Source organism: Mobula birostris, chromosome 10 (genome assembly GCF_030028105.1).
Source record: "Mobula birostris isolate sMobBir1 chromosome 10, sMobBir1.hap1, whole genome shotgun sequence".
NCBI classification, from domain to species: domain Eukaryota; kingdom Metazoa; phylum Chordata; class Chondrichthyes; order Myliobatiformes; family Myliobatidae; genus Mobula; species Mobula birostris.
Genome location: NC_092379.1, coordinates 68722599 through 68736196, shown reverse-complemented (window position 1 = coordinate 68736196; position 13598 = coordinate 68722599). Strand labels below are relative to the sequence as shown.

The 13598-nt window shown below is 46.5% G+C and overlaps 1 protein-coding gene across 5 annotated transcripts in view; it reads right to left on the bottom strand.

Moving 5' to 3' along the window:
- The window catches only part of LOC140204091 (diacylglycerol kinase eta-like), a 179767-nt gene that overhangs the window by 32416 nt on the left and 133753 nt on the right, over positions 1-13598 (bottom strand). For all 5 annotated transcript variants that reach the window (XM_072270415.1, XM_072270416.1, XM_072270419.1 and 2 more), the window contains exons 14-19: positions 10846-10945; positions 10409-10670; positions 7216-7332; positions 6774-6846; positions 5476-5583; positions 4239-4335 (exon numbers count right to left, since the gene is read on the bottom strand). In XM_072270415.1, the coding sequence (XP_072126516.1) occupies positions 4239-4335; positions 5476-5583; positions 6774-6846; positions 7216-7332; positions 10409-10670; positions 10846-10945 (757 nt within the window). The remainder of the gene's footprint in view (positions 1-4238; positions 4336-5475; positions 5584-6773; positions 6847-7215; positions 7333-10408; positions 10671-10845; positions 10946-13598) is intronic.

The window sequence follows — 13598 nt, the reverse complement described above, 5'->3', positions numbered from 1 at the left end:
ATTGAGAACAAGGAACTGAATGTGTACTTCAGGAAGGAGAAGCCAAGAGAGCCCATACCAGTCCTCATCAAGGGATCAGCAGTGGAAAAGGATGCAGAGTTGAGATTAAAACTAGATCAGTCATGGAGACATAAGAGTCTGAAGACGTTGGAATCTGATGTAACACTCAAAAAGCTGGAACTTCTACAGATCTCTGAAGATCTAATGTATCCTGGGCCCAGCATACTGCTGCAATTATAAAGGCGGCACACAACAAGCAGCTATATTTCATTAGGAGTTTGAGGAAACTTGGTATGACACCAAAAAATTAGCACAAGTTTCTACAGATCTACCGTGAGAGCATTCAAACCGGTTGCATCAGCCTCTGCTATGAAGGGGTGATTGCACAGGATAAGAAAAAGCTGCAGAAGAAGTTGTAAACTCAGCCAGCCCCATCATGAGCACTAGCCTCCCAGCATAGAGAACATCATCTAAGGGTGATGGCTCAAAAAGGCAGCATCTACCATTAAGAACCCCACCACCAGGACATGTTCTCTTCTTATTGCTACCATTATGGAGGAGGTACAGGAGCCTGAAATAGACTCTTAACATTTTAGGAACAATTTTTTCCCCTCTGCCATCAGATTTCTGAATGGACAATGAACCCATGAACACTACCTTAATTCTTTTTTGCTTTCCTTGCTCATTTTTTGCATTACTTACTTAATTTAATTTATTTTAAAAGTATTTCTTACTGTGCTTTATATCTTTTACTATTATGCATTGCACTATAGTGTTGCCATACTACGACAAATTTCATGACATATGCTGGTGATATTAGACCTGATTCTGATTCTGACTCTGACCCTTTACTAGAGAAGCTGAAGTTAGATAGGTGACAATGTGCATTCTGAAGGGACTTTTCAAGGGCAGTTAGAATGAGCTAATGTCAAGCAAGTTAGATTTCCAAATGGCAGCTAAGATGTCTGGGACCCTTCAGTGGAGTTGTGGAAGCACAAGGATGCCTGCCCTGGAAAGGTGGAGGACATGGGTAAGAAGACAGGCCATAGGTTTAGCGCAATGCAATGAAGACATTGTTTTGTTCTTAAGTCATATCAAGCTTATCAAGTCTGAACATACCAGTCGTTTCAACTCAGCTCAACATTAAACCATCATATTTCTCTAGTAGTTACTTCCTATTCTTGTCAAAATGTCCAAATTCATCCCAGTCCTCTCATGCCTATCTTTCCTTATAGATTCCACTCCCTTCCTAAAACTCATGCCATCCTCTCCAGAGGCTGCACCTTCCCTCTAACTCAGTGCTCTGGGTATTCCAAGACAGATGATAAATCCCTCTGAAATTTGTAGGGAGCGGCTGGATTGAGAGAATTACTGATCTGACACTGCCCTCTTCAGACAAGTCCTTCGCTTGACGTTGATGGGTTTTTCCCTGCCTCAGCAGAATGCCTCCAAGTTACAGAATGATAGGATATACGGATTGAAGCTCTCTCTACATTGCCCCACTGAACATTCCCAGAATTGTGACAAAGTCAGCCAGAAACCAACTAAAATCCCCTGTTGACTACTCCACTGAACAGGGCGGCTACCACGCATGCTGGGTAGAGTAGAATTCCCTCAAGATTCAGAAACAAGCTGATTAGAGCCAAATAGCACACATGTCTCAGAAGTCCCAATAAGAGAGAATCCAGCCATCTACTTTTGATATTTATAGATGTTAACAGTGCTGATTACCCAATAACATCCTCACATCACTAGAAACTCAACTGAACCAACCATATAAATACCCTGACTACAAGATCACATCAAAGGCTGGGTATCTTGTGGGAAGTGACTCACCTGATATTCCCATGGGTGTCTGCGATTTACAAAGCACAAATCAAGAGTGCGATGGATTTATTTCCAAGTGTCTAAATGAGTGCAAGATGCTGAAAGCAGTTCAGGTCAAAGCAGACCATCCTGATCCAACACTAAGGACATTTTCCCTCCACTACCAATGCACATTCTACAAAATTCATTGTGATTACTCAGTCCAAGAAGAACTCCAAATCCTATGCCACCTTTACCACCAAGAAGGTAAAGAGAAAAGGTGTAGATTTATTGGAACACTAGAACTCGCAGCTTCTCCTCTGCCAAACACTGCATGAATTGGAAATGTGTCACTGCTCCCTCATTGCTGATGGGTCTAAATCCTGGAACTTCCTTCCCAACACATGGGAGCAGCCTTTCATTAAGACTGCAACAGTTCAATTAAGTCATTAAATACCACTTTTTTAAGGTAGTTCAGGATGGACAATAAACGCTGGCCTTGGTAATGGTGCCCAGGGCAGGGAATGAACAAGAGCTTAACACTGTCCCATTGAAAACACAAATTGCAGTTACAGAGCAAGATATGACATATATCAAACCCCTTACTTTATATGCCATTGAATATTCTAAAGGGAGGTCCACTATAGACCGGATTCAGAGCAAAGTTATTTTATCTTCAACTCAGCAAAGGCTTGTGCCAATGCCAATCACTTTTGTGCTATATTCCTGAGTAAATTAAAGGTACCTACATACAGGGTTCATGCAGAGGTGTCATGGTCCGGTCCGTGAAGTCCGTATTCCGGTTCACGGTCCGGTCCATCGACCCTTGCTCCAGGTTTTCCTGTCTACCCTGTTTCTGTTCTTGTTGAGTTCTAATTGAGGCAGCTGATGCTCGTTGGGGCTGCCTGCATAAATAGTTTAAAGACCAGGGCGTGGCTGCTGGATTGTTCTTGTCCTAACTCCTTGTATCCCTTCCTCTGCCTTCTGTTTCCTCGCCTGAAGCCCTGTCTTGTCTTGCCGGTAACTCTCACCTCGCCTGAAGTTCTCGTCTCGCCTTGCATTGCCTGAAGCCTTGCCTTGTCTTGCTGGTAACTCGCGTCTCGTCTCGCCTGCAATCTTGTCCTAGAGCCACCCTGTACCTAGCACCCTTCCTGTCCCTTTCCTCCACCCAGGTAAGCCAGGCTGTCTTGCCATTACCTGTGGTTGATTCTGCCCTTTCCTGTCCCTTGCCTCCGTCGGGTAAGCCAGGCCGTCTCGCCATTACCTGCGGTTGGTTTTGTCCCTTCTTGTCCCATGCCTCCGTCGGGTGGTGATCTGCGCCCTGCCCAGGTGATCCGCGCCCTGCCCACGAATACTGCGCCCTGCCCAGGTGGAGCCAGCCTCCTGCCAAGCCTCAGCCTGAAGACTCCAGCCTCCTGCCTCCTGCCAAGCCTCTAGCCTGAAGGCTCCTGCCTCCAGACAAGCCTCGCTTCTGTCCTCAAGCCTGAAGATTCCTGCCTCCTGCCTTGCCTCGCCTCTAGCCTCTAGCCTGAAGACTCCTGCCTCCTGCCAATCCTCACCTCTAGCCTCAAGCCTGAATGCTTCAGCCTCCTGCCTAGCCTCAAAAGCCTGAATGCTTCAGTCTCCTGCCAAGCCTCAAGCCTGAAGACTCCAGCCTCCTGCCAAGCCTTGCCTCAGGTCTCTAGTCTCAAGTCTCCTGTCTCCTGCCAGGCTTCACCTCTAGCCTCAAGCCTCCTCCTGCCTAGCCTCCAGCCTGAAGACTCCAGCCTCCTGCCTAGCCTCAAGCCTGAAGACTCCAGCCTCCTGCCTAGCCTCAAGCCTGAAGACTCCAGCCTCCTGCCTAGCCTCAAGCCTGAAGACTCCAGCCTCCTGCCTAGCCTCAAGCCTGAAGACTCCAGCCTCCTGCCTAGCCTCAAGCCTGAAGTCTCCAGCCTCCTGCCAAGCCTCGCTTCAGGTCTCTAGCCTCAAGTCTCCTGCCTCCTGCCAAGCCTAGCCTCAAGTCTCTAGCCTCCAGTCTCCTGCCTCCTGCCAAGCATTGCCTCAAGTCTCTAAGACTCCAGCCTTGTCCTGCCTGCCAGCCAACCCTCGTCCTTGCCTAGTTCTGGGGTCCAAGCCAGAGGCAAGATCCAGGTACTGGGTCCTTGTCCAGTCTCTGGCTCAGAATCCAAGCCCGAGCTCCTAGCTCTTTTGTCCAGTCCTGTTCCAGGTTCCTGGTTTTCTTGTCCATGTCCTTGCCATCACCCTGTATCCTAGTCCTGTCCCTATTACTTTAGTGTCTGTGTCTTGCACATGGTGCGTTCCCAGTGATGCCCTTATGACAAGGGGCTCTCCGACTTGCACATTAATTAGACCACATTGCAGCCCAGCTTCTGAAATGAGAGAACAGTCCTCCAAACAATCCCAACACCCAGCCACTGATATAAGTTACGTACCTCCAAATGGATGCGCTGCTCTAAATTCTTGTATGTTCTCTGGAGAAGTTCTTTGGTGCCAAGGACTCCGTACAACATCATGTTCTTGGTTCGACTTCTGGTCATAGGAAATGTAACATAATTCAACACTAGTTAAAAGAAACGTGATCTGTACAACACTGGTGGCTGGAACAGTCCAAGACCAGCTTGCATTGCACAGCCAGACACAGAGCTTGGGACAGAGGTGAAGAATTCTCTTCCATTGCACATATAGCAGCACTAGACTCTGTGAAAATCATCACAGACAAAGGAACATTCTGGGACAGACCTGAATTGGACTGCTTTACAGACAGAAAATGCTGGAAATACTCAACAGGTCTGGCAGCAGAGGTGGAAACATGTTTCAGATTGGAGACAATTTGATGAGAAGTAGGAATGATGTGGTTTGGAAAACTGTGAAGGTAAATGGGAAGGTATGTGATAGAATGGAGACAGGAGAAGGGGTGTGACACAAGGAGTAGTGCTTCTGGCTGAGAGAGGCTGGCATGAAAAGTGTGTTTGAGGGAGTATCAGTGGGAGGAGATGAATAAAATCTGAAATCTGAGGAGAAAAATATATGAACTTAATTCTGGGAACGGGACATCCATGGGTGGAGTAGCTGGTCATCCGAAACTTCTGTATTCAGTGCTGATGCCAGAAGGTTGTAATATGTCCAGAGAGAAGATAAGGTACAGTTCTTTGAACTTAGGGTAGGTTTCCTGGGAACAGTGTGGGAAGCTGTGGAAAGACAGTCACAGTGAGTGTGAGATGGAGAAGTAATATGTGTTCACTGGGCACTTGGACTGAGACACAACTAATATGCCCCCAATGCACTACAGACAGTAGGGATAGTCTAGGACACACCTGATCAAACTGTTGCACCATTTATATACATAAGGACAATGTGGAACAGACCGGTGTTATTTTGTACTCGTATATGTGAGGCCCAGAACCTGGATTAATTTTGTTTTACCGCAGTCACATTGAAGGTTATCAGAGATCATCTCAGATCAGCCTGCATTATTCTGTGTAGGGAGTGGTAACCTGTGACAGAGCAAAGTCAGTCTTAATGCAACTAAGTACATAGGAAATTGCCAAAGACAGATGTGCATCAGTCTCTGACATGACAGAGGGTATTTCTAGTCCATAGAGGAACTGTTATGTGTTCTGTCACCTATATAAGGAGAACACTCTAGTTGTAGAAAGTGAAATCACACACCTGCACTTTTTGGGATGTTCATCCCTCTTATTGTTGAACTCCAGCGATATTTTGGCATCCAGCCCAATGCCAAAGTAATTGTTCATTACACATTTCTCAGAGAAAAGTCTAGAACAAAAGGCACAGAGCTCAGGGTGCACAGCATCATCTCAAGTGAAATATATTCAGAATCATAGAATCTTACCCAAAGAGGAGGGTATTTCAACACATCAATCCTGCATTGATCCTTGAAAAGCCAATTTTACCTTGACCTGGACGCAGGATTTTACCCCAAGTAAATACATAATCCTGCCCATGGACATACCTAATTGCCTCCCTTAGAACCTGCTTGTGCCATAATCCACCATGCGAAAATCTTGGCTCACTGACTATCAACCCCATCCAGAAAAAAACTATTTCCACCTAGCCGACAATCGAATAAACCTGACCATCACTTTCATGTTTCCCTTAACTTCCTCTGCCACATAGTCAGTCACTGGCATCAGCTTGGCACCTGATGTAATTGCTAAGGTCATGAAATTCAAGGGAAGTAAGACCTACATCCTTTTTTCATCCATCAGCCTGACAGTCTCCCTTTTCTCACTGTTCCTTGAACTACGAGATGATTATCTGCTTAAATATGCTTTCCAGAAAACCCTCAGACTCATAGATAGACAACAAACAGTACCATCAGCTGTAGTTCAGGCTCCCAAACCAAACAATGAAACTTCTTGCCCCTGTGGTTGCCTGGGACACAGCAAATGCCTGGGAGACTCCCAGAGCACAGAAGTATCCCGCCATGATTCTATTTATCTGATGAACAAGATTAGCAAATGAAGATCATATATCAAAATGCTATTGATTACTGTTCAGTGAGCACGTTTTATTTACCCAGAGAAAACATTTTTCCTTATTTCTTCTTTCTGTTCAGAGTATGGGGCTCTGCTTCGTAGAGTTGCAGAGAGAGGTTAATTCTGTAACTAACCTGTTCTACATGATATCTACCTTGGGAATGATGCACGCCACAGACTAAACAGTCTATTCTATAACTAAAACGTGTTATACCTAACCTGTGAATGGGTATTGGAAATATCAGTGCTGACAAGAACTTAAATATCTTCTTTCCCGGAATCCTCTAGAGACTTATTTTTGCTATCTTTTGCAAAGGCAAGAATTTCAGCCAAAGTCAAGCGGCCTAATGTTGCAAATAAACAAGTGCCACATGAGATAACTCCTTCCTGAGCAAACTCCCGAATCTGAATTCCATCAGTGTTAGATGCAGATAACATTGCAGAGATATTTAGATATTGTACACTTACACTGAACTGAGATCTTCAGTGGAACTGCTTCCATCTGATCGGTCAAGTATGATAGTGGATGTTGTAGAGGTCACTGTTAGTGAATCAATAAAAGAATAATCAGGTGAGAAAAATACATTCTGCACAGTCACAGGAGATACCACTCTCTACGGTGACATCTATATCCCTCTGTACGGTCACAAGAAGTGTCACCACAGGGTAACACATCTGTCTCTCTGCACAATGATGTACGAGGTGTAACTCCCGAGGGTGAACCATCTGTGCTTTGTAGAATAGTTGCATTTTGCCCATTAGCAGCTCTCATGATTCTGAGTATTCAGCTCCACCTCAGCACCCAACACTCTACACACTGTTTGAAGTGTGAAGTTCATTGGGACATTGTGCTATGCTGAAGGTGTTCCGGGGAATGGGTATTATTGTAATTAGAGTGGAGCTGCCTTACATGTCTCTATGTTCTTGTCACCCTGCTCCTCTGTGTTCTCTCTCCTGATGACAGGCGGGTTGTGGTTTGGGGGACAGTTGTACGTTACTTGACTCTGCTTGTTCTGTTCATCAACCACTGGAAGGAAAGATAACAGTTGAATGAAGTCTGGGCAAACAATACTACTATTAACCAGTAACACAGCATAGACATGTAGAGAGAAAAAGCAGATATTTTATATTTGAAACATCACGTTGGTATGACTGGATTAAAGAACTGGAGGCAACTCTCAGACTCTTCCTCTTACTTACCCCTTGAACATGACCCCAGTAAGGAGCATCAGGCCATTGCCTCTCACACCGTCATATCCTCATCAAATTTGGAGATCTCCCATTCATTGGCAACAACCTCATAGTTTGCTTACCCAGCACTGCTTGGTTCTAATCCCTACCCAAGGTCCACAAACCTGATTGTCCAGGTAGGACCATTGTTTCTGCCTGCTACTGTCCCACTGAACTGACGTCTGCCTATTTTGACTCCACATTATCCTCCTTTTGTTCAGTTCTTTCCTACCTACATCCGTGACATTTTGCACACTCTCAACCATGTTCCGAGTCTCCACAGGTAACACTCGCAACTCTTTCGACGCTCCACTGACAACGGCATCGGTCCTGCTTCCTGCGCTCATGCTGAGCTCAATAATTTCATCCACTTTTCTACAACTTCCACCCTGCCCTCAAAGTCACTTGGTCCATCTCAGACACCTCTCTCCCTTTTCTCAATCTCTGATATCTTTGAGAAACATATAAACTCTCACAGCTACCTTGACTATACCTCTTACCATACAGTCACTTGCAAAAATGCTATTTCCTTTACTCAGTTCCTCGTGCTATGCCACATTTGTTCTCAGGATGAGGTTTTCATTCTAGGAAAAACAAGATGTCCTCATTCTTCAAATTTTGGGGTTTCCTTTCCACCACCATCAATAATGCCTTCACCTGCATCTCCTCAAATTCAGCGCCTAATCTCACCCCATCCTCCCCCCAACATAACAGAGAGAAGGTTCTCCATGTCCTTACCTCATGAGGCTCCATATACAGCAAACCATTCTCTGTAATGTCTGCCATCTATAAAGGGATCCTACCAGAAAGCACATCTTTCCCTACCCTCCACATACTGTTTTCTGCAGGGATCACTTGTTATGTGTTTCCCTTGTACACTCATCCCTCTATCCTCATCTCCCTCCTGCCATATCCCTAATCTCCCTCCTGGCATATCCCTACAAGAGGGTCGGGCTACATCTGTCCTTACTTCTCCTCCCTCATTACCATTCAAGGACCCAAACAATTTTTACAGGTGAGGGGATACCACCTCTGAGTCTGTCAAGGTAGTCCCCCTGTGTCCGGTGCTCCCAGTACAGCCTCCTCTACATTGGTGAAGCCCAACGATGTCATGGTCCAGATCGGGGGTCCCTTTAAATTTACTTTGTTTATGTTACGATCCGGACCGTTGACTCCCTGTTTCCCTTTGGTTCCCTGTTTTCCTGCGTCCCTCGGCTTTGGTGATTGGAGGCAATTTACTCTCGACTGAACCAGTAGTTTATAGTCTCCGGCTTTCAGCCATTCGGCGCGAGAACGTCTGCGAAGTCACCAAAGGTACGGTGTGCCAATGTCATCTGGCCGGAACAAGCCATTTTTCCGCCCGAAGCGAGTGCCGGTAATTTGCCTTTCCTCACCAGAGCAACCCTGTCAATTTACCTTGCCAAAGCGAGCCTGCAAAGTTTCCTCACTGAGGTGGGTCCGTCAGTTAACCCACCAGAGGGAATCAGGAACCGCTGTCTACTGTTCCCGGGCCGAGTCGAGAGCTCGCCACTACCCGGCAGCATCCAAGTTCTGAGTCAAGTCCTGGCCCTGGCGGCATCCAAGTTCCGAGTCAAGTCCTGGCCCTGGCGGTCTGGGATTCCTGTCCTACCCCCCTGTCTGAATCCCTTCTCTGCCCCTCCCGCCTCTAGCCCTCGTCTGCAGCCCTCGCCTGCACTTTGGTCTAGTTCTATCACCGGAGCTAGATAGGTACTGTCTGGTGTTCTTTCGTGTTGGTCTTGTCTTGTCCTCGCCTCCGTGGGGTAAGTCCGGCCATCTTGCCGTTGCCCCGTGGGGGGTCATGTCTTGTCTTGTCTGGTCCTCGCCTCCGTGGGGTAAGTCTGGCTGTCTTGCTGTTGCCCCGCGGGGGGGTCATGAGTCCCGGCCCTATGTCCTGTACCCAAGGAGGGGTCCCGGCTCTCTGTTTTGTGTGTGAGTCCCGGCCCTATGTCCTGTACCCAAGGAGGGGTCCCGACTCTGTGTTCAGTGTATGTGTCCATGGTTCCTTGTACCTGCTCTCCCGACACCGAGGCTCTGTTTCTCCATGTTCCTCCTCTCCCTAGCCCATGTCATGTCCATGCCTGGTTCTGGGGTCCGAGCCCGAGGCAAGACCCAGGTACCGGGTCCTTGCCCAGTCTTTGGCTCGGAGTCCATACCCTAGCCTCTTCATGTCGCCTATACTGGGATCTGATTCCGAGTCCTAGCCCAGACCCTTAGTCCCAGCCTAGTCATAGTCCTGAGTCCTTGCCCAGTTCGCTATTCCTGCTTCTGCTTTGCTGTCCTGGTATCAAACAATAAACTCTTTAATTAACCTCACAAGATGTGTCTTGCATTTGGGTCCACCCTTGCTCCCAACGCCTCACCATTGTGACAAATGAAGACTGGGGGATCACTTCATCCAGCACCTTTGCTCAATCTGCTACAAAAGGCTGGATTTTCCAGTGGCCACCCATTTCAATTCAGCTTCCCATTCCCATTTCAACATGTTGGACCATGGCCTCCTCTTTTTTTCCCACAATGAGGCTATGCTCAGGTTGATTGATTAGCTTCCAATTTCATGGCATGAACATTAATATCTCTAACTTACGGTAATCTTTCCCCCTCCCTTTTCTTTTGTCCCATTTCCCATTCTGGCTACTCTCTATCCACTTTTCTTCTCTTCACTGTATCTTGGTACAAGTGACAATAATAAACCAATGCCAATACCAATACTATCCACACTTGGGACAATCCTTCCCGGGCTCATCCTGTATCAATCTGTTCCACCTTTGGGTCATTCCTCACTTACTCCAGCTTTTGTCGGTCTCTCATCTAATCAGCTTTGCTGTATGAGTGAGCTGAACTTATTGTGTTACCTTTCTCTGCTTGTTTGATGATCTGCCTCAGAGCTTTCTTCAAACTGTTAGCTCGTAGCATGAGTTCTTCCTTGGACTTCAACGTTTTGGGCACAGAATTTGTATCTGGCTTGTTTTCAAGGTCTCCACCAGTTTGAGCAGGTTTTCCCTCACCCTGTTCACCTGTGGATGGTGGAGAGGTGCCCGTGGGAATAATCAGTGCCTGGGATTCATCTCCAAGAACCTTGACCAGGGAGTCCAGTTTCTGAGTCAACATTACACACTGCAGTAGAGAAGCACAGACACATCACGTTGACCAGCTATGGTTCAAACCTTCCCACATTCCTGATCCCTTCTGTGAACTCCCACAATTATATCTCAAGAGTTACAGCAGTTGGCAGAGTGAGGACTGGGGAGTCAGAGGGAAGAGGCTGTGTTTATTTCTATGAATGACCCACCTTCTTTGTAATTGAGTCTGCTTCCTCCTTGTTCTCTTCAACCCTCTTGTATGCTTTGCCAACCTCAGCTGTAAAGTTGCTTACTGTCTCACATATAAACCTGCATGTCAACAGAAAGCAAAGGTTGGGACAGGAGGTAATAATAACCGACAGGAATATTAAAGAAAGGGAAAAGAAAGTGAGACATGGCAAGGAAAGGAACAGTGAAGTTTAGAAAAATAAGTGAGATTCTTAGTGAAGACAGAAATGAAATGCACATTCAGTAGATATCTCACTCTGTGGGCGTACTCCTCTGGTATAGCGATTTAGCTGCAAAGGGTTATCCACTATGGGATGTTCTCTGACATAATAGATTCAAGATTCAGGATTGTTTAATGTCTTCTCCAGTGCACAAATGTAAAGGAGAAAGAAATAATTGTTACTCTGGATCCGATGCAGCATATAAAACACACACTAAAGTAAAGAACACATTAAGAAAAATACACAATAAATGTAAGTACATAAGAGAGCTTACATACATCGATTGATTAAATGTACATAAAGTGGAGCTAGGTACAGGAGTGTCTATACATAAGGTGACTCTGACAGGATGATCAGGTTATGGTGGTGGTGGGAGGTGTAGTGTGGTTAGAAGCTTTGATCAGCCTTACTGCTTAGGGAAAGTAACTGCCTTTTAAGTCTGTTGGTCCTGGTGTGCATGCTATGTAGCCTCCTCCCTCATGCGAATAGTCCATGAGCAGGGTGGGTGGGATATTTTATAATATCTCTGTCCTATTTCCAGCACCTTTCTGCATATCCAGTTACTTTCCCCAGGCAGTAAGGGTAATAGTGGGTGGGCTGGTGCCGGTAATGTGGTGGGCAGTTTTGACTACCTGTTGCAAAGCCTCCCAGTGCTGCAGTGCAGTTCCATACCAAGCAGTGACACAGCATGTTGCAATGGTACTGTACATCTGTAGAAGGTCATGAGTATTGATGTGCATAATCCAGTGCCATTCAGCCTCCTCATAAAGAGGCATTGGGGAGCTTTCTTGATTGTGAACGATGCATTCTGGAACCATGAGAGGTTGTGTGAGACGTGCGCTCCCAGGGGTTTGAAGCTGTTCACAGTTTCTGTTTCTGTGCCAATGATGTAAAGAGGTGTATGAGTGGGGCGAGTTCTCCTGAAGTCGGTAACCATCTCCTTTGCCTTGTTGACACTGAGGAAGAGGTTATTTGCCTGGCACCAGGCCTTGGGCTCTTCCACCTCCTCTCTGTAGGCTACCTCATCATTGTTGGTGATGAGCCCCACCACTGTCCCCTCATCAGCGACCTTGACAATGTGATCACTCGGGAGTCTGGCCGTGCAGTTTTGTGTAAGCACAGTATTGAGCAATGGGCTCAGCATACGGCCCTGCGGGAGTCGGGGGGACCCGTGTTGAGGATGATAGAGAGGGAGGAGGAGTTGGTTAGGAAATCTCACAGCCGGTTGCACAATGATGTATTTAGATGGAGGAGTAGGAGCTTGTTGACTAAGTCTGTGCGACAATAATGCTGAATGCCAAACTAAAATCCAGAAACAGCATTCTAACATAAGTGTCCTTGTTTTCTCAATGTGTCAGGGCCGGGTGCATGACTGCTGCTTTGCCATCTGTTGTAGAGTGGTTGTGTTGGTAAGCATATCGGTGAGTGTCCAGTGAGGCAGGAATGGAGTTTTTCATGTGTGCCATTACCAGGTGCTCAAGGCACTTCATGATGATTGACACCACGGGGCAGTAGTCGTTTAGTTCTGAAAGTGTTGAGTTCTTTGTACAGGGATGACGGTGGCTGATTTGAAGCATGTGTGACAGCAGCCTGGATGGGTGAACTGTTAATTATGTCAGTCAGTGAGCCGGTGTGCCTGAAGGAATCAGTGAGCTGGTGAGTGTGAAGATGTCGGTGAGCTGGTGTGCACGCTCCCTGATATCTTGGCCTGGGCTGTTGACTGGCTTGGCAGCATTATGGGGGACTGATTCTCTGTGAAGTCTTTCTCATGTCTGCTGCCCATCTGGAAGGAGGTTAGATTTTGTACTTGGTGTTGTGTTGCATGCCTCGAAGTTTGCATAAAAATTGTTTAGAGCATTGGGAAGGGAGGCATCGATGCTGGTTTTCCTTGTGTCGTAAGTAATACTCCTGATGCCCAGCCACATACACCAGGGGTCATTATCGTACAGGTGTTCCGGAATTTTTCTCTCCATAGGCAGCCTTTGCCCTCCTGATGTTCCTTTTGCAACTCTGAGAGCTGTTTTGTCACCAGAGTTGAAGGCAGTGTCCTGAGCTTTCAGCAGCAAACCCACATCTGTGTTCAGCCAGGGCTTCTAGTAGGGCTGTGAGATGACCGTTCTTGAGGTACCAATGTCGTCTATATACTTACAGATGAGGTATAGTCTTCTTGTCCAATTCTGGCAGCCGCCTTGAACTTCGATCAGATAGTCCATTCTAAACAGTCCTGAAGCTTAGAGATTGCCTCATTAGGCCACACAGTGATGCTCCTTGTGACTGGTTTCTCATTTTCAGCAGTGGTCAAGGTGCTGGGTTTAACATTATGGAGATTTCATCAGACAGATTGTGGGATGGCTTTGTAAGTACTACGTCTGTTATATAAACATAGTCCAGTCTGTTTACTCTTCTGGTGGCAATGGTGACGTGTTGGTCTCTAATATAGGTTTCTATTGCAGGATTTTTTCTGATACTTTAGGGCTCTCCATAATAGAGCATGATTTGATATTGGAGGAGTG